Source organism: Rattus norvegicus, chromosome 12, assembly GCF_021556685.1.
Source record: "Rattus norvegicus strain SHRSP/BbbUtx chromosome 12, alternate assembly SHRSP_T2T, whole genome shotgun sequence".
NCBI classification, from domain to species: Eukaryota; Metazoa; Chordata; class Mammalia; order Rodentia; family Muridae; genus Rattus; species Rattus norvegicus.
The window spans coordinates 14,673,742-14,700,650 of NC_141545.1; the positions used below are offsets into that span (position 1 = coordinate 14,673,742).

General features: G+C 46.3%; 2 protein-coding genes across 4 annotated transcripts in view; one reads left to right on the plus strand and one right to left on the minus strand.

Annotated features, from left to right (window-relative positions):
• Polr1d (RNA polymerase I and III subunit D) overlaps window positions 1–8,560 on the minus strand; it is a 33,554-nt gene extending 24,994 nt beyond the window's left edge. Inside the window, exon 1 of the mRNA NM_001037787.1 lies at window positions 8,500–8,560. Within this exon, the coding sequence (NP_001032876.1) occupies window positions 8,500–8,525 (26 nt within the window). The 5' untranslated portion in view covers window positions 8,526–8,560. The remainder of the gene's footprint in view (window positions 1–8,499) is intronic.
• Window positions 8,561–9,599: 1,039 nt separating this feature from the next.
• Window positions 9,600–26,909, plus strand: part of Lnx2 (ligand of numb-protein X 2) — a 64,604-nt gene continuing 47,294 nt past the window's right edge. For 2 of the 3 annotated variants that reach the window (XM_087578737.1, XM_087578738.1), the window contains exon 1: window positions 9,600–9,787. The gene's annotated coding sequence lies outside the window, so the exon portion shown is untranslated. 3 annotated transcript variants of the gene reach the window in all.

The following is a 26,909-nucleotide window of genomic DNA, read 5'->3' on the forward strand; positions in this document are numbered from 1 at the left end:
CAGGACTTGCTCCATTGGCTTCCTTTTCTTTTTCTTTTTTTGTTTTTTGGTTGTTGTTTTGTTTTGAGACAATTTCTCACTGAGGTAGCTCTGTCTTGGAACTATGTAGCCCAGGCTGGTCTTAAAATCACAGAGATCGATCTGCTTGCCTCTGCCTCCTGAGTGCTAGGACCAAAGGTGTGCGCCACCATTAACGAGCTAGCTAGCTTTCTCATAGCACCCAGAACCACTAGGCCAGGAGTAGCACCACCCACAGATGGGCCCTCCCACATCACTAATTAAGAAAATGCTCTATAGCCTGATCTAATGGAGATATTTTCTCAATTGTGGGTCTCTCCTGCAAGATGACTATAGCTGGAATCAAGTTGACACAAAACTAACCAGGCCAGTGACCGATGGTAGACAGTTACAGTCGACAGTATGGAAACCAGCCCTGATATGCCCATAAACAATAAGACACAGCCTGTGAGCAAACGCCATTAGTTTAACCTTCATTAACTGGCTTGACCCTTGGCCAATAGATGACATCTCAGAGTACTTGTCCTCTGAGAACTGTGCTGTTTTAATTCACTTATTCTTTATAATAATCCTACCAAATGAGTGTTATTATTCACCCAGTTTATAGAGGAGGAAACCAGAGGTTCAGAAAAGCCTAGTCACTCACCCAAATTCACAGGTGGGGAAGTGTTTGGGCCACAAGGCCATCTCACCTCAGCTCTCACTCTTGGCCCTCACAGAATACTGAAAAAGGACTCACAGAGAAGACTCTCTGCCCTTGAAAAGGGAAAGAAATCCAAGCTCACATGGTTAGGCAACCTGGTTGTTAAAACTGGAACTTTTTTTTTTTTGATGCAGGTAGAAAAGATTCTTTACAAGAAGCAGGAATTATTGACAAAGGCAATACATATGGTCCATTTTATGCTGTTTTATGCTCACTGGCCTAGATTGAGCGCTGGCTTCCAGCCAACATTCCAGACACCTGGCATTGTACCAGGTGCCCATCTGCTGCAGACCTTGTCATTCTCTTCTCATTTCCAAGTGCAGGGAAGGCTGTGAACGTTCCCGTAGGCTAATTTCTTAAAGAGGGAAGAAACCCAATCCACTTATTTTTGATGCGTACCCTAGTAGTAGGGATGCTATTCCAGAGTGGCTTTCTTAAAGGCTTTAACAGACTGGGAGCCCACCATACCTCTTTACAGTGCTCCCTGGAACTAAAGGAGTCACAGAGCTACTGAGCTTGGGTTTGTTCTATGATTTTCATTCAGGAAGATATACAAACCAACCAGCTTGTTCGACATACCTAACGATATTATCATAATCACTTTAATCGCTAATGTTGATTTGTAACATGCATTTATTGCCTTCCCGTGCCATTTGAACTAAACTGCATGCAGGCCAACTTGTCTCCTGCTATATCCCTATGCCCAAAAGTTATTTAACAAATGAGTAAAATATTCTCTTATATTTTGAAGGCAAGGTCTTGCTTTGTGACCCAGGCTGGCCTCAAACTCTCCATCTTCCTGCCTCAGCTTCTCAAGGACTGGGATAGCTTTGTATCCCACCCCGCCTGCTAGCCTGTTCCCCCACCCTCTCTTTCTACCCCTGCTTTTTACACCTGGAAGCCCTGGATTTGCATCCTCTTTAAAAGATGCCGACTATTCTGACATGTTTGGCAGGGAGATGGATTTAGAGCAGTTGACTCATTTAACTCTTATTAGTAGGACAGGCCCTGGGAGAGGTAAATCTTGCCTTACTGGTTTTTGGTTGTGAGGGAGTGCCTGAAAAGCCTCAGAGTAAGTGAACATGGATATAGGCCCCAGAGAAGCTTGTGTTCTCTCTGTATCTTTACCATGATACAGAATCTAGCTTTCTTTTCTAGAGGTTTCTCGTATCCCATGCTCAAGCCTCCAGTTCTACATCTATGTTGCTAGTCTACCACACTCGCTCTATCAAATGGTCTGAATTCACTGCTGGCCCCACTCCAGATATGGGAATGTACTGACGGGAGGCTCACTGTTGCCCCCTCCCCATACCTCCTGGTGGGGATCAAGCTCGACCTATACACACTAGGGCGAGGACAAGGACTGTACCACAAGCTACATGTGAAGCCACCCCTATGGTTTGAGCATGGTCTCACCGAGGTGTTCAGGCTGCGCTTTGATCTTTTGCCGTAGTCCCAGCTATCTAAGAAGTTGAGACTCTCCTTCCTTAGTACTACTAGGCATGAGCGCCCAGGCCCAGCTATGCCTCCTTTATACTGGGAAGAAGGAAGCCATACATCTCTGAACACTGATACTTCTTTCACAATCCACTAAATCCCTGAGTTCCTAGAAAGCACTGGCCTCGCTGGCTGGCCTCAGTGCCTAGGTTCACATCCCAAGAGCAGGTGGGAGTGCACAAAACAGCGACCGCCTCAATCCTGTCTTACCTGATACATTTGTATTCTTTTTCAGGATTTGCTTATGTTATGTGTGTGAGCCCTCTATCTGCACATACTGTATATCAGAGTGACTGAAGAGGGCATAAGATGCCATTACAGATGGTGGTGGTTGCTGGGATTTGAACTCAGGGCCTCTGGAAGAGCAGTCAGTGCTCTTGATAGTTGAGCCACCTTTCCAGTCGTTATCTGTTACATTTTAGGTTCCATACTTACCTATGCAACACCACACATTAAAACAGTCTTCTTTCTCCTATGTACAACTCACTTGCCCTGCCCAAACTACAGAAGGCTTGTTAGACTCCTTCTCCCTATTTCTCAGGGCAGTGCTATCAGGCCTTACTTGCTGTGTAGACAGTGTGAGGTCCAGTGTCGGCTAGGTGTGAGAAGCATTCCATCCTTGAAATAAATGGACCCAAACAGCAACTGTATCACAATATCTTATAAAATCTAAAGCAGCAAAAAGATACAGTATTAAGAATTTGATCAAAAAGGGCTAGATCTGGAGTTATAGGTCTTTGAAAGTAAACTATGGATCCAGAAGCATCTCTTGGGGGCTCTATTTGAAGGATGTTCCAAAGATCATTGGAATCTAGAAATGAAGTAAACCAAAAATAATCACTTTTGTCTAAAGACTTGGAGGACTATAATCTTTTAAAAATATAAAATTTTATTAGCTGAGTGTGGTGGCACACACCTTTAATCCCAGCACTCAGGCGGCAGAGGCAGGTGGATCTCTGTGAGTTTGAGGCCAGCCTGGTCTACAAAGTGAGTTCTAGCACAGCTAGGGCTATATAAAGTCCCGGCCTCAAACCTCATCCTCAAAATATTTCTTTTCAACTAAAAATTTTTTTAAATATATCTTGATTTTACTCTTTTTCTCCCCTGCTGGAGACAATAACCTTAATAAATGAACTGAGAAGAAGGTAATCAATCATGGGCCGAAGAATCCAATATTCTTTCCTATCTCTTGGAATGCAAGATGCTCTGGGTCACAACTAAATGGATAAGTTTTTTTTCCGGTTCTTTTTTTCGGAGCTGGGGACCGAACCCAGGGCCTTGCGCTTCCTAGGCAAGCGCTCTACCACTGAGCTAAATCCCAACCCCAATGGATAAGTTTTTATGTAGACTTTTTATTCTCTACAGAGATACCACACGAACCTGTATTATGCTAATTAATCAGGGCACTTAGATGCTACTGCTATATGTAATTTAGAACTAGTCTGTAAAGTGCTTTGAAAGTGGCAAGTGCTAGGCCAGATATGCAGAATTATTAGATATTAAAAGCCTTTGGTGTATGGGCATCTCGTTTAATGATTGGTTCTTTAGAGGACACAGGATTTTACAGCCAAACAGAACTTCTGATCTTGAATCCTTAACACTGCAGTGGTTTGAGTGCAACGTCATTAGCTCACCAGTGAGGTAGTGGGGGTATTTTTCAGTTTATATAAGCAAGTATGATTCAAGTACAAGTCTGTCACCCCCATTCTTCTGCCCTTTCTTTCATAGCCTTGGGCCAGAACTCACTATATACATTAGGCTGTCCTCAGATTCAGAGTTCTACCTGCCTCTGTCTGCAGGTATTAAGAGGGCACACCAACACCCCGAGCTCTCTCAGCCCTCTAGTTCCCACAGACTGCACACCGTTCCTTCCACACATGTGGCACTCCTGATGAGCCTATTTTCTCCCTGAGCCCATCTGCCATCTATATGAACTTTTATCTGATGGCCACCCTAGATGGATTTACACTGCATGCCACAGGATGAGTGACAACCCTTTATTGCGATCCAACTGTGAGATCCGGTGGTGGTCACCAGTTGATACACTGTTTCCTCTAACTGGACTTTCTTACACCTTCCATTGGTTTTCTTCACTCTTCTCCGCCCTAACTGAACTGTCATCATCCTTGCTGCCAACTAAGCATACCACTCTAAGGGCCGTGTCTATTTTATCTTTGGAAAACTCAAACCAAGTCATTCCTCAGCAGAGTCCTCTCCTTAGACCCCAGATGAATTCGACCCACAGCCTAGTGGCCTCTGGGCTAATTTCAAAGGACCTTTTCTTCCCCAGTCATAGGGCTGACTTACTCAGCATCTTCCACAGCTCGGCTTCCGGCAGAATTTACTGTCTCATCAGGTATATACTCTACCTAACACTGAGGTTGCCTGAGGCTTGCTTCCCGGCCCCTTCCTTATCACTTTCCAGCCTCTGTTGACTTACATCTTTATGATCAGGACTCACATGGTTACCTTCAGCTTGTATCTCTCCCAGGGCCCGCAACCCTCACAACACAAGTTACTTCTAAGCTCCTTGTCCTAGTAATTGGCCTCGAACCTAGACAGGAGATGGAAACATCTGGTTCTCTATCTGACATCCTGTTCCTAGGACTTCACCCTTCTCCCTATTGTCCGTGTTATCAGCATTTTGGGCCACTTCTGGTCTGGTTTTGCTACAATTTGCCCCATCATCCCACTCTGTAATGGAAATAACACAGCACTCCAGCTCTTTTCCTCACTGAATCAAGAAGATGGGCCCTTCTCCTTATCTGCTATGCTAAACCATAGAAATCTTTAAGTTCTCCAACCTTTAGTTTCTGCTTCAGGAGCTCACATTTCCCCCCAAGTGTGCATTTGCTCTCCACTCCGCATAGCCTCTTCTTTTCCTACGATCTCTGGAACTCCTTCCCTGGTTTCTGTGTTCAAAGCAGACACTTCTCAAGTTCTCTATCTGGCCTTGTATTTGTTTAAAACTTTGTTTTTTTAACTCCATTTAAAAAAATTCCTACTGCCAAGCCAGGCAGCGGTAGTTCATGCCTTTAATCCCACCATGTGGGAGGCAGCCTGGTCTGAAGTGAGTTCCTGGACAGTCAGGACTACAGAGAAACCCTTCTTCCAAAAACAAAAACAAGTTTCCACTGTTATCTGTTTTCAAGGCCTGGTACAATGCAGGCATTCAGTGAGTACAAAAGTATCTTTTTAAAAAGTGGGTCAAGTCTAGGAAATATAGGCACTTGGCAGGGTACAAGAGGTCAAATATAACCTAAAGGTTCCTTTTTTTTTTTTTTTTTTTTTTGACTTTTTGAGACAGAGTTTCTCTATGTAGCCTTGGACTTCCTATCTCACTTTGAAGACTAGGCTGGCCTCAAACTTAAGAGAGCTGCCTGCCTCTGCCTCTGCCTCTGCCTCCAGAGTGCTGGGATTAAAAGCATGTATGTATGTTGGTGCTGTTTTTCTGAGGCAAACTCTTGTTATTCAAGTCAGTTGGATCTTTAACTTGTAATTCTCCTGCTTGCATCTTTTTAATGCTGAGATTACAGGCATGCACCATCATCCCTGGCAGAAAGTGGAGTTCTGACTGAAGACAAGCATCACCAAAGATCCCAAAACTCAAGAGCAAGAGGTGACTCGGCTCAGGAGTGACAGATACTTAGAGTGAATTAAGTCACGCCTGGGTAGAATACTTACAAGACACAAACGATTAAAGAGATAAACCAGATGACTCTTGGGATGTGAAAAGTTTTGTTAATATTGTTAGTTTCCCAAAATGTCATTTCTTCTGCAAAATGTCATTTCTTCTGTACAGAATTCTCTTCCTCCAAATCCTGACTTTCTAACAAATGTTATCTCTTCTATGTAACCCTGGGCTCCTACCTAAAGACTAAAAATGTTACCTGGTAATTCCAGTCTTTCCAATAATTAAAGTTGGAGCTGGAGAGACAACTCGGTTGCTGAAGCACTTGCCACAAACTTTAAGGATCTGATTTTAATTTCCAGAGCTTACGTAAAAGAAATTGGGCAGGGTGGCTAAGCTTCCAACACCAATGCTCGGGAGACAGATAACAAATAGGTTCCTGGGGTAGCCTAGCCTAACTGACAAACCCCTTTAACCCCAATATGTGAGAAACTAGGGCAAGGGCAAGTTTACCAAGTGCATTCCAAGTCAGCCGGGGCTAGCTGGTGAACGTGCCCTAAAACCAACCAAACTAAAGGTTAACTTCTGGCTTCCATGTGCATGCATACATATCCACACAAACAGGCCTGCACGAAACCTAGTAAAAACTGGTTTACTCATGTCGTGACTACATATTTCATTAGTGTTCTGGAATTCAAGCAATAAACTGACATCCTACAAAAGCTACGAAGATGGAGCTTGATACCAATTCAAATTCTCTTGCGAAATTAAAACTCCCAGGAGTACTTCACATTATCTTCATCCTTAAGGTAGTCTACTAATCATATCAAAGAAGCATTTGCATTAATAAAAAAAAAAAAACAGCCCGGAGATGCCTTAGTGGGTACAGGTGCTTGCTGTGAAGCCCAACAATCATCAAATGGCTCCAATATGGCGTTAGGAGAGAACAGACTGCCATGCATGTACCACGGCATGTTTGTGTGCACATACAAGGAAAATGTAAAAACAAACACCACCTCAAGTCCCTCTTCCAATCTTCTTTCCAGCCTTTTAAATCATAGTGTCCTGGACCTCATTCTACTTTACCTCTCCTTCCCACAGCATCTCGATCATATAGAAATAGTCTTTTTAAGATCTGTGATCACAACCTCTGACTCGGCCCAATTACATCTGTTCACTTATAGTGTTGGTTCAATTAAGGGGTGACACCATCCTTGGGGGTTCATCTAGGTTCAAGGAAGAGAAACCACTCAAACTAGTTTAAACAAAAGCGAGAATTTATTAGGCAAACAGACTTGCAGAGATTCCAAAAGCTGTAATGGGTCAATAGCTAGAGCCACATTTTCCTATAGGACAGAACATGCTGTAGTCACCAATTCTAGTTCTGGGCTCTGTACCATCCTGAGGGTGGTCCTGCTTGTACCCTGCACGAGGGACTAGAGCGTGGGTTCGTTTTTGCTTGCCTTTTTATCTTTATAGTCCTTTACGCTGGCCTCAAACTTGACAAGCACATGCTGGCAGACATTCAAGAGCTCATTCAGGCCTTTCTGAAACGGCTCAACAGCTGGAAGTGCACCCCGTGTCTGAATTCGCAAATTAATTTTGCTCTCTGAAGGATGGGTCGTAGTGTAACCACAAAATTCCACTTCCGGGTTCTTCATGATTATGTACCGCAGACAATTTCCTAGTGTATGGTCCTCCTCGTGTAGTACAAATGTCACACACTGTCTATCTGTTCCAGCTGCCTGGACCATTTCCAGGGCTGTCTTCCTCTCGCCTTCAGCCATTGAGGTCTTCAATCCTGATATTTTTCTACACACATATTTTTTTGTGTAAGAATGAGATCATACGGAATATCGTTTTCTGATTAACTCTTAAAGATTCACTGCCTCATTTTCCTGCCTCCACACTTCTAGCCATAAATATTTAACTCGTTTCTCCCTACTTCATTTGACTCCAGCAAGGGGGTGGGTACCACCTCAGAAAAAAAACAAAACAAAAGAAAAACAACCCACGAAGTTAATTGTTTGCAAAAATCTTCGGATAGAGCAAAGAAAGGGGCAGAGTTATAATAGGGTAGGCCCTGCTTTAGATGAAAAGGGAGTTGACAGGCATAAAAAACACGATTACTTTAGCATAAAAATGGCAACCACAAGGTATCAGGGTGGCAGGCTCAGTTACAGCTTCCGTTTGAAAGAGGTAAGGAAACTAAGTGAAAGGAAGTGAAAAGTTTAATAGGAGGGAGAATTTGGCGGACAGAGAGAATTTACGAGCAGTCTGCACAGAGCGGAGTTGCAGTAACTTTAGCTAACTTAACACGCCAGGACCGCCACTCGGGACGGCTGGCCCGGTGCGTGACCTTACACGAGGCAGTTCTAATGAGGGTGGTGGCAGTTTGGGACTTACAGCTGGATTCCCTACCTCTCTCCCATCCCGGATGGCTAGCGTCCCTCTGGGCTTTTCTGTTATAAATGAACCCACGGCTCCTCCCTCTTCCCAACCCGGCCCGCTCTATTCTCTCTCCTCCCTTCCCCAGCGCCTGGGGTCAGGCCTAGCCGCCACGCCGGGCTCAGTCGGCCGCGTGCCCCTTCGCTACCCGCTTCTCTGGCCCGACCCGCCGCCCCACTCCACTCTTTGCCTCCAACCTTACCTCTCCAGCTCCTGATCGTCCTCCATCGCGGGGGGCGGCTCCGGGAAATCCTCAGGTGGCGGTGGCGAAAAGGAAGCTCTTCCCCATGTCGCGAAAGGTGCGGGACAAGGCAGGAAGGAAGAAACCACCGACGGAAGGAGCGGATGACGGAAGGAGGGAGGCGGAGCCGCAGCGGCGCGGCAGGGCCCCCTCTGAAGGGCGGGGCTAAAACAGAACCCGCCCCCGACCACGCCCAGGCTCGGGCTGGACCGCTCACCTGGAACTGCGGAAGCCAGGCGGCTGCGGTGCACATTCTGTCCCCGAGTGCTACCGTAGATCACAGGCTTCTCGCCTGTTGCCCCGAGACATCTGCTATTTAGCGTCGGGGTCGGATCTCTGACTTGCTAGAGTCTCGAGGAACGGGACTGCCCCATGGCTGGCTATTCCCGGGACCGGAGTCCTCAGGGGCCTTTCCTGGGGCACCCAGCATATTGCAACCTTGAAAAAGCAGAGAGACTAGTGTGCAGAGGTGACTTTCCTGACGATACTGTGGGCTTTTTATTTTCTCCCAGGGGTGCAAATGTACATCTCCAATAGGTGCAAGGGCAGCGTTTGTCTTTCTTTTGGGAGAGAAGTGAGAGTTTGGAGCACCGCCCTCCTTCCTCCGGAGCTCACGCGGTGGACTTGCAGCTCCTTTTCCCTTTGAACCCAAGGAACCGCCCTTCTCAGGTGCATCCTCTCTTCTCCCACCTGACCCTGGCCAGGCTGGATCCCCGCCCCACCCAGCTGTCCTCTTGCCCTGCACACCTACACGTCAGCCGCCCCGCGCCACCTGTTCTCCCTCAGCCTGGTCCCGCAGCCCTCCCCTCCCTTCAGCTGTCCCACGCCAGGCGCGGCGCTCCAGGGGTGCACGCAGACACTTCCCGAGCGTCTTCTCTGTGTGTCTGAGGGGAGAATCCGGCCGGGAGCGATGGCGGAGGGCGGAACGCGCTCACTCTAACTCGGGAGTGATGAGCAGGGCCGACCCGGCCCCTAGAATTCCTTGATTGGTCGAGCGGCTCCAAGCCCGCTCTTAGTCCCGCCTTCGCCCGCCGTTGATTGGCTCAGGTGCGTGTCGGGTTGGGCCTCTGCGCTCGCCCCCGAGGGGAAAGGCAGCAGGGGCGGTTGAGAAGTAAAGTCTTGGCCGGACTTTGCTTCTCGCCAGGAAATCGGCGGCGGTGAGTCCCGGCAGAGCGGAGCCGGGTAGCGTCCTCGTTAGCGCGCCCGCGGGGAGCCCGCCGCTTTCCGTCAGTGAGTTACTTCGCCTCAGGTGCGGGCGGTGACGGGGTGTGGCGTCAGGGTAGGGGGGACCATCTGGGGAACCGCTGGGGGCCGCGTGGTGTCTGGCCCGGCCCGGTGCGGGTGCAGGTTCCAGGAGACCCGGTGCGGTTCTGCGCGCCTCTCGCTTCTCAAGACATGGACGTTTGAGGACGAGTTGTTGCACTTCGCGTCTGCACGTTGTCGGGAGCTAGAGTGGCGCTAGCCAGCTGCCCTTTGGTTTTGTTCCCTGGAAGGGATGAGCAGAGAGACCCTCCTCCCCGCCCCAGCCTGTTGCGGGGGAAGTCTCACCTTTCTCTTCAGATTTGACATGTTTGGGAGCGTGGGGGTATAATTTCCAAAATATGAATCCCGATTTGGAAGCATTTGCGCACAAAACACCTCTTGGGGAAAAACATCGCTGGCTTTTGAAAGCTTTCTGCCACGTTTCACACAAGGGCTTTTTTTTTTTTTTTTTTAAATGGAGTGTTCTAGTATTTCCGTTTGCATTTAAGATTGTGTGTTTGCCAGGAGCCTAAGGACGCTTCCGCGTGGCTTTTTCGAATCAATTTTTCTTTTCTCTGTAGCCTTGGCCAGCCTGGAACTCAGAGGGATCCACCTCTTTCCTGAGTGCTGTTGGGTTAGAGAGGCGTGCGCCCCACACCCCGCCAATTTTTCTTTAAAAATAAAATCACAGAAACCAATGGCAAGGATAGTTGGAGGATTCTGTGAGCTCCAGTTTATCCAAACTGCCTTCACTTTAAGAATGTCACATTCTTTGTAGTCACAGTACTTAGAAATTGGCCTCCTTCCCAGGACACAATTTGCTTTTTCTCTAGCCTGTACAGTGACACAGCACAGACGAAGTTGGATCTCAGTAGGTCAATCCTGTTTGCTTTGATAGATTTGAACACCCTCCCTCCCCCACACCTTCGGAAAAAAGGACTTTGGCAGGTAAAGAAGGAACCTGGGGGAATCTAGTGTCCTATTTGGCCTGCAGATCATTGTTGAGCCAGAGCTAAGAAGGTTTTGCCATTTTAGCCTGTCCAAATTCCATGTGAGTTTTCCCAAAGGGGTCAAATGTAGGCCAACTCAGAACAGCTCTAGAGTCACATTGCTTTTAATTTAGTCCATCCACTAAGTCTGTGTTCTTTTCCTCTAATCTTCAAGTTTGAGCCTTTTCATTGTATAAACATTTAGCTACTCAGTGTCTACCGCTTTGGCAACTTTGAGGAAAGGGATCATTTCTTGCCCAAAGTTGCTCAGTGGCTGTATACTTCTTAGTCCACTACCGGAAAGTAATTTGAACAAAGTAATGTGGGAACTTAAAATCATTTCTGCCTAGAATGTGTCAGAGGAATTGGCACAGGCTCTCTCTGGGAGCATCCTAAATGCTTATGGCTGTAGAATGTGACATTATCTGCTGTGCGTATGGTTAATCTGAAGAACACAATGTTTGGGGTTAAAGTAATAGGGGTCAGGGGCTGGTTTTTTTGTTCATCTTAGGTAGGGTTCATGGTATGTTCTACAACTGGACCCTCAGATATCTGTTGAAATACTAAAAAGAAAGGATTTTGTGTAGCACATGAAGACGTTTGGACACTTCATCCAGTCAGTGATCGTGGGGTGTTCATTTCAAGCAGGAAGATGCTGTGGTGAGGTTTGCATTCCATAGGGATAGCTGGGGGACAGTGGGGGTCCCAAGAGTGAGAAACAGAATGGGGCTACCGTGAAGTCTCTGTGCATATTATCTGTGTTTGCCGGGCTTTATTACCCGCTCTTAGCTCTTTAGCATTTTAGCCTGGTGGGTTTGAAAACCTGAAAAAATAAAAACAGTCATGGCTATGGCTCAGGAAAAGCTCAGCCAAAGCTTGTCATCAGCGGGTGAAGAAAGCTGGTGTGGCGTTCGGGCGGTATGGACTCCTCAGAGAGTGACTAGGTAGGAGCAGTGAAAGACGTTGATCCTTGGTTTCTTGATTTGCCTGTCTGCTTTCTGTTTTTGTTTTAGAGACAGGGTTTCTCTGTGTAGCCCTGGCTGTCCTGGAACTCACTCTGTAGACCAGGCTGGCCTTGAACTCAGAGATGCACCTGCCTCTGCCTCCAAGAGTGCTGGGATTAAAGGCCTATGCCACTATGCCCTGTGATTCCTGGTTTTTTTTTTTTTGGGGGGGGGGTGAGTATGGACTGGTTAAGCTGGTTATGGAGGCAAAAGAGGAGTCGGGTTCTTCCACTTGCCTTTCTTTTTTTTTTTTTTTTTTTTTTTTTTTTTTTTTTTTTTTCTTTTTTTCGGAGCCGGGGACCGAACCCAGGGCCTTGCGCTTGCTAGCCCAGGGCAAGCGCTCTACCGCTGAGCTAAATCCCCAACCCCCTCCACTTGCCTTTCAAATTACTATTCCATCTGGTTTTGATTCCCTAACAGGCAGGAAATAGTCATAGTACTGTTTAGTAAGGTGTAAGGATCAAGTGAAATTACGCATGTCATACCCTCGACACAGTCTGTGGCGCTGAATTCCAAGCGCTGAATAAATATTAGTTGTTCCTTTAATGGCAACAGTATTAGTGAGGTAGTGCAATGAATGATGGTGGCTTGAGAAGGAGCAGTTTAAAACTGGGATGGTAGCGTACAGGGAGTCCGGCTCAGGCTCAGGCTCTGTCCTGTGAGCTGCCACATGGGTGATTGACATGTCAACCCAGCATGTTGGCTACACATCGCAAGAGAAGCCTGTGAAGAAGAGAGAAAGAAAGGACTTTTGCATAGTCAGTCTTTTTGGATTCGTGGTAAACTGTGAGATTGGGGGACAGGGGAAGGTGGAGTCTGGAGAGCAGTGCTGGTGGGGTGTTCATGTGGGACAGCAGGTGTAGGAAGTGCGTTTCAGAGCTGGGTGTGGAGACACACAACTGTCATCTCATTCATTCAGGAGACTGTGGCGAAAGAAGACTGCCGTGAGTTTGAGGCCAGCCTGTGGGTGCATAGTGAAATCCTATGACAAAATGACAAAAACAGCCCAGGTGGCAATGGCATGCATTCAGTCCCAGCATTTGGGAGGCAGGGGCAGTCAGAGCTCCTGAATTTGAGCCCATCATGGTTTACAGAGTGAGAGCCATGACAGGCAGGGATACACAGGAAACCTTGTCTAAACAAACAAACAACCCCCCCCCCCATGACAAAAACAAAACAACAAAACCCGGCCTCGGTGTGGCACATACACTTTTTCTCAGCTTGGGAAGCAGGGGCAGGCTGATCTTTTGAGAGTTTAAGGCTAGCCTGGTCTGTATTTCAAGTTTCAGGACAGTCAGAGCTATGTAGCAAAACCCTGGCCTGCCCACCCACACCCTGCCACATTGATTTTGCTGTAAAGACCTGTGGTTCCTACACCAGTTGGCTCTGATTTTTTTCTCTTCTTCTGCTTTCCACTCTCCCCTCCTAACCCCCACCCCAACTCAAATCCTTCTTACTCTGCAGAACGGTGTAACATTTCCCCCTTGCTTCCTGAACTACAGCTCTTTCCATAGCTGCCTTCCTACAGGCAGGAAGGATAGCAGAAGATAGGTTAACTTAAAAAGTGGTGCCAGCTAAAAAATTCACATACACACACACACACACACACACACACACACACACACACACACACACCCCTCACACATAGGATTGTAAAATGTAGAGTTCTCCAGCTTGACTGTTAAAGAGCCTAGGAAGTTTCACAAAACAAATCTCCTTTAAACTTCCCTTAGCAGCAGAAACAGTAAAGTTTTGGTAATTTCAGGTAAATTTTTGGACTGGTTGGATCCAGAAGATGAGAGCTATTAGCTTAATGTGTTTTTCAGAGGACTTTTAGTTCTCTACTGCAGGATGACACCTCCCTCCAAGACCGGTTTGTGTGACTTGGAAAAAAACCTAAGAGTTTCTATCTTTTAGATTGTATGCTTGCTAGAGCAAAGGTCCCATCTGTTTTGTTCACTGTAAATTCCCCAGTGTGTGTGTGTGTGTGTGTGTGTGTGTGTGTGTGTGTGTGTGTGTGTGTGTGTATACATGAAGGAATGAATCCGCAAGCTTTGGTCTGCCTTTCTGCATATGTTTGGTCAGAGGGAAAACAAAAGAGAATGTGTTGTGACAAGAGGCCCTACAGTGTTTGCAAGCCTTTAAGAAGATACCTGGGTGAACCCATGGTTGTTAAGAGCCAGCTGTTTCCATGTGAGATAGATGCTGTCATTCTTCTCTTTTCACAGTTCACTGCCATGGCTGTGGGGTGTGGTAAGTTCTCCAAAGGTAGAGACGTCCTCTGGGTCATGGTTCAGTAGTAAGTGCATGACACACGGGGTATAACCTTGGTCATAGGTTACTGACCACAGCTTCCTGGTTCCTGGGAAAGCTCCCAGGGAGAGCCTCTGCTATCTCTGTGGGGATGACTGGGAATCTAGACAGAAATGTTTCCAGAGAAGGCTAGGTATTAGATAGTTTTATTGCCCTAGCCTAGGCACTTTAGAGTGCTACCTCAACAGGCCATTTCCTCAGGAGAAAACTTGTGAGTGGAAATTTGGAGTTTTTCAGTCTGGATAGAAATGAGAAGTAGAAACGGAGTTCTAGAATGCCGAGTTCTAGGCCAGCCAGGGCATCCTAGAGACAGACCCTATCAAAGGGGGATGGTACCCTAAAGTGGTGAAAAGTTTACAACCAAAGGTTGAGGGTCATAATCTCAGGTTACTGTTGTACTTCATTATAATAAAGATTTTTGTGTTGGCTATTAGTAAATCTGAGAAACACTTATCCATCAGATCTTAGCCACAAAGCTTCAATTAAATTTAAAATTTAATTCTTCATCAGAATCCTTAGCAGTTAAACCGTGTAAGTTACCATGGATCCGATCATGTGGGATCCTTTCGATGAAGTCATCCTTAAGTGTCGTGAGCGCTGCCCTGTTTTCCTCTGTGTGACTTCAGTATTTAAACTTCAGTTTTCAGCTCCATCCTGCCTGCCAGATCTCTAAGCACATGCCCCATGATTGGTCCTGAGCTGAAAAACACAAGCAGCAGGGTTTCTAACTGTGGAGAAATTCAGATCTTAGCAGACCTTCAGTGGAGAGATGGCCATCATTGATGGCAGGATGACTAACACACACACACACACACACACACACACACACACACACACACCTGCTTCCAGCTCCTCAGCTCTTCACACACACCCCACCCCCAACCCCACTGTGGTTTGACATTCATTTGGTATCATGGGGTTGTCCACATTAGGAACTCCTATAATCACCCACCAGCCTTTCTAAGGCCCACACTTCCCAGTGCAGCTCCCATCCTCCTCGGAGAGAATGTTAGGCCAATGTGTCTGCTCCTTTCCCATCACCCCTCCCTGTGGCAGTAAAAATGTCTGCTAGACCTGATCTGGAACCCTGGCTTAAGCATCTGTCACACACACACACACACACACACACACACACACACACACACACACACACACACACACACACACATCCTGTCAGCGAGCCTCTCTCCAGCTCATCTTTGCCCATGCACACCTTTTCTCAGTCCTGGGAATTCTCTCGGCTTACCCTCCTGCCTCTTCTTTCCCCTTAGTCTGTTCTGTGTCTACCGAGTGTTCTGACACGGCCCTGAGACAGACTTCCTCTAAGCACTGACACACCACCACACAGTTCAAGCCAGTAAGCACTGTGAAAGGGTGCAGGCCTGTGTTCTGGGTACTGTACTGACTAGCCATATTTGGCTGTGGGGCTTTGAAATGTGAACGCTCTGTGCGGAGAAATACAACAGTGTCAAATACGAAACCCATGAAAACCTCAGTAATTTTTATGTTGATTATATCTTGAATTGGCAACATTTCGGTAACACCGGATGAGGTAAAAACACTAAAATTATGCATTTCCTCTTATATTCCTTTTTAAACGTGAGTTTAAACAAGCACTTGAAATGATAGAATAGGCTTACATATTTCTCATCTAGGGCGGCATCTGTCGATAGAAGAGGAAAACTAGCCCCTACCCTGACATCTCCCTTTTGTAAATTTAGTTGGAAGGCTATGTGGATGATTTGGCCTTAGAAAGAGAAACCCTCCTTAGAGGAATTGGAGGTAGTGCCAGGCCAGGGAGGTGGATGGGCCTGCCCTTATGTGACCGGCTAATCTTAGTGAGGGTTTTAGTCTGGTTACTCATACATTATTCCAAACCTTCACCGTCGACAGACTTTAACCCAGCCCCTAGGTCATGCACAGGCTCGCCGGTAGGACCCTGAAGTGACCTCTGTGACTCCCCCTTCCCTGCTTTCCTGCTGAAGCCTCAGGTTTACTGAAGGCCTGATCTGGTCCTCAGCTCCATCCTTTTCAATCTCTCTCAGGAGAGCCTCATGATTTAATTCTGCTCCTTCCTTCCTCTCCCACAGCAGTCAGTAAAAAATGGTCTAATATTAATCATGCAGCAGACCGGCCAGCTCCACCGGCCCCTTTACTGTTGTCTTAAAGATTTCCGTACGTTGAAGTTTGCATCAGCGCCTCACAAAATGCATTAATGCGCCAGCACAAACCACCCCTGAGAGTTCACGTCACTTTATGCCCCTCATTTGAAATCCGGTGAAATATTTAGCACTTACAACATGTGTCAATCCAGATGCTTCATTTGCAGTGGTTAACTGAAAGGAATCCCGCCAAATAGTGCAAATGGAACACTCCCATGGCGCTTCAGTTTTTCCTAAGCGTGTTTAAGTACATCGTGCTTAATATATTGTGAGGCAGATCGCCACTGAGAGTTTTTTGCGTTGCCGGTAGAAACTGTTTCCATGAACAACTTTCTATCCCCACCCACCCAGCCCCCAGACACATCTCCTTTCTGTTTCAGTGCCTCTGACAACTTTAGGTATCTCATTTGGGAGATGGGAAATGTCGCAAACAGAGTTTGCCAGCATCACGACCCCAGGGTTCATTTGTGTCGTAGCATGTGACAAAAATTCCTTCCTTTTTTTAATGACAGAAAAATTTCCCATATGGAATATACCACATTTTGTTCAGCCATCTGTGTGATGGGCCAACGGAATGCTGGCTTCCTCCACCTCTTCGGTGTTTCTGCGTGATGCTCCTGTGACCATAAGCATGCAAATGCCCTCCACCAGAAACGGAATTGATGGATGTAGTGCCAGTTCTAGTTGTAACATTTCGAAGGTCCTCCTGCTTTCCACAGTGGCTGTGCCATTCGACAGCCCTACCAGTAGCACACTGTCCCCTCTCTGCAGCCTCCCTCAGCAACACTCACAGCCGTCGGCATCGTTGGGTCATAGCCATCCTAATGGATATGCGGCAGCACCTTTCTGTCTGATCTCATTCCTGCGACAATTAGTGACTCTGCACATCTTGCCATACACTGTATATCATTGTGGAAAATGCTTTCCAGTTCTTTATCCACTTTTGAGTACTTGGAGTTCTATATGCATTTGGGATATTAACTCCTTGGCAGAGCTGGTTTGCGAATACTGGCTCTCATTCTACAGTTGCCTTTTTCACTTCTGCCTGGATGTGCAGAAGGTTTGAAGCTTGGTGTGCCCCACTGGCCAGCCCTTATGTGTACCTTTGAGATCGTATTTTTCATGAGGCTTTTCCCCTGCTTCCCCCACTCCCCCGTCCCCAACCCCAGCTGTTATATTGTGTCAGGTCTTACAGTGAAGTCTTTTGATTTGGAGTCTATTTTTATATATGATGTAAAATTAAGGTCCAAATAAAATATTGTCCCAGATCTCTCAGACTGTAGCTGTAGGGTTAGTTCTGAAATATGTAGACTGGTTTTAACTCAGGATGGAGCTACTTGGTGGCAGGGACAGGGCTAGGACATGGCTCCAGAACCATGCATCCCTGTGTACTGTCTTATAGATCATGTGTCCTTTTCGTTCCTTATATGGAAACAGTTGTCTAGCTTTAACAGAAGCTGGAATAAAACAGCTAGTTATGGGAGAGCCAGTGCTGTGCCCGTGTCCCTGTTATGGGTGTGTAATGTGATTGGTCAGCCTCTGCATCCATGAGCACCGTCTAGGACATTTCGAAGCATGCCGAGCAGGTCTCCTGTGAAGCATGCATCAACTCCAGTCACTCCTCTAACTGTAGACTTTGCGCTTCCGTTGCAGATGAGATAGTTAATAGGCTTAAACAGACTGATCTCAGTTTTTATTAAAGATAGAGATAATTTTTCTGAAACACTGGCTTACCCTTTTTCCAGGTATTATATCACGCTTGAATGACTTTTCTACCTTTGAGGAAATATAATGAGAAACCTTTCAGGGTTTATCTTGCAAATATATATTGTTACAGAAAACAATAGGTGTCAACTTAATGGAGAACAGGTGTAGGTGCTTTGGCTCACAGTTCTAGGCTACATGCCATCAGGACAAGGGAGTCAGAGCAGCAAGAGCATGAGGTGGCGATCGTACTTCATCCATAGTCAGGAAGCAGAGTGACTTGAATGCTGCTGTGTATCCCTTTTCCCTGTCTTTTCCTTCAGTCTCGGCCCAGGATGCAGCGCCTCCTGTATTTAGGGTGTGTCTTCTCATCTCAATGAACCTAGACACGCCTCCCAGACATGCCTAGAGGCTAAACTAGATGTGGTTGGTGGTTTGACTAAGTATGGCCCACATAGGCTCATAGGTTCTAATGCTCCATTTCTAGTTGGCGGAATTGTTTGGGACAGACTGGGAGGTGTGCCACTGGGGACGGGCTTAGGTTTCAAAACTCCATTCCAGGCCCAATCTTGCCCTGCCACCCCCAACGCCCCACCTGTTGAATCAGATGTGAACTGTTGGGTACTGCTCCAGCGCCATGCCTGTCTTCCTGTGTTTCCTGCCATGATGATCATGGACTTGCCCTCTGAAACTGTAAGCACATTTCCAATTAAATGCTCTCTTTTATAAATTCCTCAGTCATGGTCACCTTGCAGCAATAGAAACGTAAGACACTAGCTAATCCATCTGTTACTATGCCAGAAGTTCTTTTTCTAGCTTATTCTAAACCTATCACATTGATAATTATTCATCACCACAGTATAGAAACTATTTATAGAAAAATTATTTTATTTATTTTTCGCTGATTATAGTGACAATTTTGGAGTTTTTTATTTTTTAAAGAATTTTTTGGTTAACTTTATGTATATGAGCACACTGTCGCTCTCTTCAGACACACCAGAAGAAGGCATCAGATCCCATTACAGATGGTTTTAAGCCTCCATGTGGTTGCTGGGAATTGAACTCAGGACTTCTGGAAGAGCAGTCAGTGCTCTAACCACTGAGCCATCTCTCCAGCCCCTAGAATTTTTGTTTCTTTAACACAGGAGTGTTATAAGAATATGTTTTCATTTTAATCGCAGGGGTGGGACATGGGGCTGCCGCAGACTGTGCACAGCAGCTGACTGTGATTTGCCCTGTGCTCTAGTAAGGTGTGATTTTGCCAGCTGCAGGTAGTTTCTGTGATTGTGTGACATTTGGAATTCTGGGGACTTCTCAGAGAATCTATAAATGCTAGACCCCTAAGAGTTGTTGGTGGGTTGGTGTTGGTTAAGTAGTCGTGTGCAAAGAAGAAGAAATCAGATATCCTGAAGGCGAAAATCAAACTTGCCCCAAGGAACTGGATGCCCCCAATCAGCAGGAAATAGTCTAACAGTAGCGTTGCCTCCTCTCTAACCCCTGACCTTCTTCAGGGATCTCTTTCTTTTCCTGTCTAGCCTTTTTCCTCTCTTATCTAGAGTTCAGTGGTTAGAAAGATGGAATAAAGAAAATTGATGAGGTAGGAATTACTGGCTACAGCTTATGAGTGGCATTTCGAAGAATACAGAGGATGGTGTTATGTGTGTGTTAAGAGATGAGGCCTAGGGGTTGGCGATTTAGCTCAGTGGTAGAGCGCTTGCCTAGCAAGCACAAGGCCCTGGGTTCGGTCCCCAGCTCTGAAAAAAAGAAAAAAAAAAAAAAAAAAGAGAGAGATGAGGCCTAATGGGCAGGCTTGAGGTACACTGGAGAAAAGTTTTCGAAGGGATTGGTGGTCTTCTGGAGTAACACCCTTCTCTCCCCTCCCCTTCCTCTTTCTCCCTTCCCACCCCCCCCCCAGTGTGTGAGTATATGTGTGTACATGCATGTATTCTTACATATCCACGAGTATGTACTTGTGTGGGAACCCAGGCATGGAGGCTAGAGGGCAACCTCAGTTGTCGCTCTCTGGAAATGACCTCCTTTGAGTCAAGGTATTTGTGGGCCTGAGGTTCAGCAGGTTAGACTAGCTGGCCAGCTACCCCCAGGAGTCCTGTGTCTATCCGGAAGTACCAGGATTCCAAGAGCATACCACCATTCCCAGCACTGTTGTGGATGTTCTGGGGGTCAAACTCAGGTCCTTAGAAAGACAAGGGCTTTGCAGACTAGCTGTCCCCTCTGCTCTGGAGTGGGCTTTTTTTTTTTTGGTTCTTTTTTTCGGAGCTGGGGATCGAACCCAGGGCCTTGCGCTTCCTAGGCAAGTGCTCTACCACTGAGCTAAATCCCCAACCCTGGGCATTATTTTTAAGACATCAAGTTGTCATAAAAGCGTAAGCCTTGTCCCTTGAGTAGCATCTCTGCTGGTCTTGCCTCTCATGACTGTTCCTGTCATTTTCTGTGAGGGAAATTCTGGTCTTCTGGAGTAAGAGAGGGAGGGAGGAAAGAAGGGAGGGAGGGACACAGAGGGGGGAGGGGAGTGCCCCCAGAACACCAGCAATCTCACTATTGTCATGGTCTTGACTCTCCAGAACTGTGACTGTGAACTAGGCAAGCTTCTTTTCTTCATAAAGACAGACTGGTTCAAGCATTTTGTTATACCTCTGACAAATGATGAAGAATGCAGATAGTCAGATGAGGGCACTCTTTTTTTTTTTTTTTTTTTTAAACGTGTGACTGTGCAATGAATGCATGTGAAAGTCACAGGACAGCCTGTAGGAGTTGATTCTTTTTTTGTTTGTTTGTTTGTTCTGCCATGTGGGTTCTTGGGATTGAGCTCAGAAAAAAAAATTTTTTTTTTTGAGAATTTCATTAGATGAACCCTTCCCTCCTCCAGTATGCTCATAGCCTACATCTTGGTGGTGGTGGTGGTGATGATGGTGATGGTGGTGGTAGTGATGGTGATGGTGATGGTGGTGGTAGCGGTGGTAACCTATTTGAGTCTAGTTAGTGCTGTTCACAGGTATAAGGTTGGCCTCTGAAACATGGACAACCTACCAAGGAGCTCCTCTCTACAGAACATCTGACTTCCTTCCTCAGCAGCTGCAACTGCCTGCGGCTATTCAGGCTGAGGTGTGGCCCTTGTGACTCTTTTACCCATCATCCATCTGCAAGTCGATTGGTGAGGTCTTGGCAGGTCTTGTGCAGGTAGCCACGGCCGGTGAGAGTTTTTGGATTTCTTCTTATGGCCAGAGGACTTCACAGCAGCCCTCCTGGTCCTCTGGTCCTTAGACCCTTTCTGCCTCCCTTTTCTGCGATGTCCCCTGAGCCTTGGGTGTAAGGGCAGTGCTGGAGATGTCCACTCCACAGCCACAGATTCTGCATTTTGACCACCTGTGGTTCTTTGTGATAACCCATTTGCAGCAAAAAGACGTCCCTTTGTTGATGGGTGAGAGCCTCACAGTGAAGAAAGCCCTTCAGTTCCAAAACCAGAGGAGTTTTAAACATCATGCCCACCTGTCAAGTGATTCTCATAGGTGAACTGCTTCCCTTCCACAGTGTGCCTGCGATCAAGGTCCTCAGTGTGACTTTGGCCTCCCACACTTGGCATGCCTCAAGTCGCATCCCTGGGGTTTGAGCCTGACTGAAGCTCTTACTGGAGGAGGCAAACAGACCGTAGGTAGTTCTTCTACTCCAAATGTAGATGATGACACCAGCGCAGGCAGCCTTGCGGGGGCTGAGATGAAGCTTAGACACTGTGGGTAAAGTAGAAATACATTTCATAATTGTGCAAGTCCTGTGGTAGCTATTGGATTGTATTTTCCCTGCTACTGTGATGGTATTCCACACATCTATTTCTAGTGGCCAGAGTTTCCTTTTGGCTGTTTGTCCTTTTCACCAGGGAACCCTGTAAACAGTTCTGCTACAGAAAGTAGTCCCTGGAGGCCAGCGCAGGCCTTGTGCATTCTGCCACTGAGCCACACGTCCAGCCCCAGCCACAGTATCTCCCCTTTGCACACCCTGTCCTGGAGGTTTCCCCACGCAGGAGAAGTGGTTGAAGAGCAAGCGTAGGAAGGGATGAAGAGAAGCCAGGCATCTGGGAAGGCGACTCTGGAAGAGCTTCAGCTTTCTCATGAAGATAGGTGTTTGTTTAGTTGTGTCTGTCAGCATCTCCAACTCACTTTCTGTTCTCTTCTGAATTAAGAAAAACAAAACCCTACCGGTTACTGGGGAAACAAGGGAAGTGATGTTGTCAGCCCTTGAATTTGCGGTTTGCGTCGAAGGTTCTCCCTTCTTAAAGCCCATCTATGTCACTTCATAAAGCTGCAATGTAACTTGGATGGTCTTAAGATTGATGTGTTAAACTTTGGTGCACTGCCCTCTTTGGTACTAAGGATTTAGAGTGTGATCCATGACTCATCAGCTGACGTCCTGGTGCAGTTTTAGAAACAAAGGGGGTGATAGTAGATTTCCTCAGGGGCAGAAGTAAACACGAGAAAAACAAGGCTTCATCGTTCGGTGTTGATGTGGTTAGAGCTGTGTGTTGAATGACTGTTAGAAATGCACTGATTCCAGAAGCTTACAGGATTCCGAGTAGACCTAGTAAAAATATGTCTCCTGTAAAAATCCTACATTAGCAGCAAACTGGCTGCATTTTGCCCCAGTTTGAAGTATGAAGTAACTTTTCCAGTGAATGTGACGTTTGTTTACATATTTGCTTACTTAGGTTTATTTTACGTATTTGGATTTGTTTAGCATACTCATTTTAAAGCAGGCAGATGAGGCAATGGTAAAGTTGTCTGATCTGGGGCTCAGCACATCATGAGGGCTCCGTGGAATTGCCTCATTTAATTTTCTTTTTGATGTGGACATTTTCTTTATCTGCTTTATCTTTAATTTTACCCATGTTTGTAAGGGCCTAGTTCAGCCCATTTATGTTTTGTTTCTTTTAGTGCACACTCCTTTGTTCCTGCTACATTGTATTACATGAGAAGGCGCTGTGTGCACATGGGTTCGGGCTCTTTGATATCCTAGCAGGTTTGTTTGCTATGTGGCATCTTGTATATACATCTCTATATGTGTGAATTTTTTAAAAAGATTTATTTATTTTATGCATGTGAATATACTGTTCTGACTTCAAACACACCAGAAGAAGGCATCAGATCCCATTACAGATTGGTTGTGAGCCACCGTGTGGCTGCTGGGAATTGAACTCAGGACCTCTGGAAGAGCAACCAGTGCTGTTAACCGCTGAGCCATCCCTCCAGCCCATGCGTAGATATTTTAAACGTTTTATCTTATACCTTGATTTAAATTAGCTCAACATTTGTTTCAAATTGCTTATTCAATTGAAATTTCACTTGGAAACCTTTTAATTTCCAGATCGCAACTAAATTACATTACTTTAAAACACACACACACACACACACACACACACACACACACACACAGCATTTATCTCTTTATTACATATAGGTGTTAACCATGTAGAGATGGATACAGACAACAATGACTACTTGAAATTTTTCTCGTGGGGAGGACCAGTGAGTGGTCTTGGGCATCTAGGCATGTTGCACCATGGGTTACATCCACAGCTCTCTTTTGGTCTTTTGAGGCAAGGTCTTCCTATACATATAACCTGTATTGACTTGACTCAATGTAGCCCAGGCTAGTCTCACACTTAAGATCCTTCTACCTTAGCCTCCCAGGCGCTGGGATTACAGGTGCACGCCACTCACTGCACACAGATGCTTTCTTCTATGTAAAGGCAGCGCCGATGCCAAGGGCAGTTGTCCACACCTGTAATCTCAGCACTGTAGCATTGAGAACTCAGGGAGCTGAGGTACGACAGTGATCATCGAGGTCAAAGCTAAGGCCAGCCTGAACTGTGCAGCGAGACTCTCAGAAAGAGGCTGAGGAGTGCGGAGCACAAAAGTGAATTTTAATCATCTATATAGCTCAGAAGAAATTGGGGCGTTATATATACACAGTGCATTCAGTCACCGGAGAAAATACCTACTTCGGCCATGTTTTCAATTCTTCTAAAAAGCCAAACTATTAGAGAATAGGATAGTACAAACTGCCTAATTTAAAATGTGCGTGTTTGGCACTACTGCTTACTAAGTGAAGAATGTCTTGGCGTGATTTGCAGGGCTCACCAACTCTGCACATTTCTCCTGAGCATTGGTGCCTGTCAAGGGGACGAGGGATACCTTTGAGTTGTGGCACTGTTGACTGTGTCTGTTTTGTTCATGTTAGAAGTTTGGTCTTTCCACCAAACTCAGTCAGAATATAGCGTTAGACCTAGAGGGAAGTGAATTATCTCAGAAATATACAAGTGTTGCACTAAAGGGTTTGGGCCTCTCTAGTGTTCTACAGACATGGATGGATGGATGGATGGATGGATGTTTTCTAACTGCCGGTCTTAATCATAATAATAGTCACCATTTCCATGATTTCTCCATTGCTGTTGGTCAGCTGGAAGCTTGACATTTCCCTGGGTCAGCTGTCAGAGGTACCCCATGAGGGCAGGCAGTACTTTGCACCAGAGGATTGGGACCGAGAAAGCAGGGGAGACAGTCTGTGGTTGTTTGCACAGGGTACAGTGACTGCCTATGTTTAGAAACTGGAGCTGCTTTACCACAAGCCATCTTCCTCTGTGCGGCACTGGGCTACGTGAGAAGGAAAGGTTTTGATAGACTCTTCACTGTCTTTCCTTCTGGCTGGAAAGGGCATTGCTAGCTGGTGAAGAGGTAGGCTCTAAGTGGAGCGTCTGCATTTGTTTGCTTGAACTCAGAACAAGGTGATTTCACCCGGGCAGTGGTGGTACACACTTTTAATTCCAGCACTCTGAGTGCAGTACAACGAGGCCTAGACAGTGAAAACCAAAAAAGAAAAAAGAAAGAGGAAGAAGAAAAGAAGAAGAAAAGAGGAAGGAGAAGAGAAGAGGAGGAAGAAGGGGGGAGGAGGAGGAGGGGGAAGTGAAGGAGGAGGAGGGAGAGAAGAAGAAGGAGAGGAGGAAGAGGAGGAAGAGGAGAAGATGAAGAAGATGAAGAAGACGAAGAGGATGAAGAGGAGGAAGAAGAAGAAGGAGAAGGAGGAGAAGGAGAAGGAGGAGGAGGAGGAAGAAGAGGAGGAGGAAGAGGAAGAAAAGTGGTGCTTCAGGGCTGGGGATTTAGCTCAGTGGTAGAGTGCTTACCTAGGAAGCGCAAGGCCCTGGGTTCGGTCCCCAGCTCCGAAAAAAAGAACCAAAAAAAAAAAAAAAAAAAAAAAGTGGTGCTTCAGATTAAGCAAAACAAGAATTTCCCAAAAGAAACTCAGAGTGGTTAGTTAGTTCAAATCCAGTAGCCTGACTGGACTAGACATGGTGGCACATGCCCGGAGTGCCATCATTGAGAAAGTGGTGACAGGAGGATCAGTGTTCAGTCCAGTCTTGGCTACATAGTAAGTTGAAGGGCAGCAGGGACTCTGGCTGTCCTGGGACCTCACTCTGTGTGTGTGTGTGTGTGTGTGTTTTATATTTTATATGTGTGTTAATACATTAAATTATTAATATATTTTATTATGAATCATATTGGTGCTAATATGCATTGATCATATTAATGTAATTTAATAATATTGAGTTGATAGTATTAAAATGTATTTTATATAAAATGTTCTTTTAGAGAGGGAAGAGGAGGAAGTAAAAGTTTTACAAAAACAGCAAGAGAGTGGGGGTTCTCTCCTCATCTGTGTCAGGGGAGCACTAGGAGCCTTCCTAGTGCTCTGCTTCAGCTCACCACCTGACCCTGAGGTGGTGCTGGGAGGGTGAGTGGGGAAGAAGCTGATTGGTTGTGGCCCAGGCTGTCAGCCAGGGCTGACTTCCCTGAGCACTTCAGTGCGGTGCACACCTGCGTGGAACTGTGTTTTCTGTGGAGTTTTTAGACTTTCCCTCACTGGTTTGGTAGAAAACGGCAGCACGGGAGCTGGTGCCAGGAGAGGTTGCCCACTAGCATCGTAGATGAGCATTTCTCTCAGGGCCTCCGTCCCTCCCTCTTCCCTCCTTCCCTCTCCCTCCACTTCTTCCCTTCTTCTCAGTTAGTTTGTGAAGCAATAGAAATTCTCACTGTTTTGTCATGAAGTAATCCAGCGATAGAACACTGGGTAATGACTCTTCATAGGTGATTTTTCAAAAGAAGCTTGGTGGGCTTGTGTGTTGTAAATCCACTGTAGACAGGCAGTGGGGAGGAAGAGCCTATCTCTGCTCATAGACTGTTCTTGTTCCCGTTCTTAATTATGGAACATTCTTACCGTGTACCGTGACGTTACGATGAGTGAGACTCGTGTGCTGTTTATAAGGTCAGGGCTTCCACTGAGCCCTTGCCAGCCTGCTTCCTTCTGTGTGCCACTTCCCAGAAGCTGCCTAAGCTCGTGCTGGGAACTTTCCTGTCATAGCCTTCGCCTGTGGCCTGTGGTCAAACTGCTACTCAGCTGTTGTGTGGAGGAAGGGAGACCCAACACAAGGAAGCAGTTGGCCTTGCTGACTGTGTGGTGTGTGCAGTCGGACTGTGTGGCCCTCAGCCGGGGGCCCTGCACGTGCAGCTCACCAGCCGAGTTATGTTGCAAGTGGCTCAGAAGTTCGCAGTAACTGTGTCGGAGGCTGTCGTTGTTGTTCTGTTTGTTTTTAAAGAACACTAAGGCAAATCGGCTGCTTGTGAAGTGGCACTAATAAAGTGTTTCTTTTAAAGTTTAGTCGGGCATCTGCTTTCAAGTGGAGGGAGTACAATGATTGCAGTAGCCTTTTTTTTTCCTTGCTAAATTAAAGTTTGTCATTCTGCGGTGTGATGCTAGCAGGCTAGTCATCAGGCATTCCTTACAACTGCTCAGTATTAGTCTCTGTGTAGAAGAAAAGTAAAATGCACTCCCTGAGGGGAGAGCTGCCCCTGGCGTGTGATATGGGTAGCTTCATGAAGAGAGGCCTGGTCTGT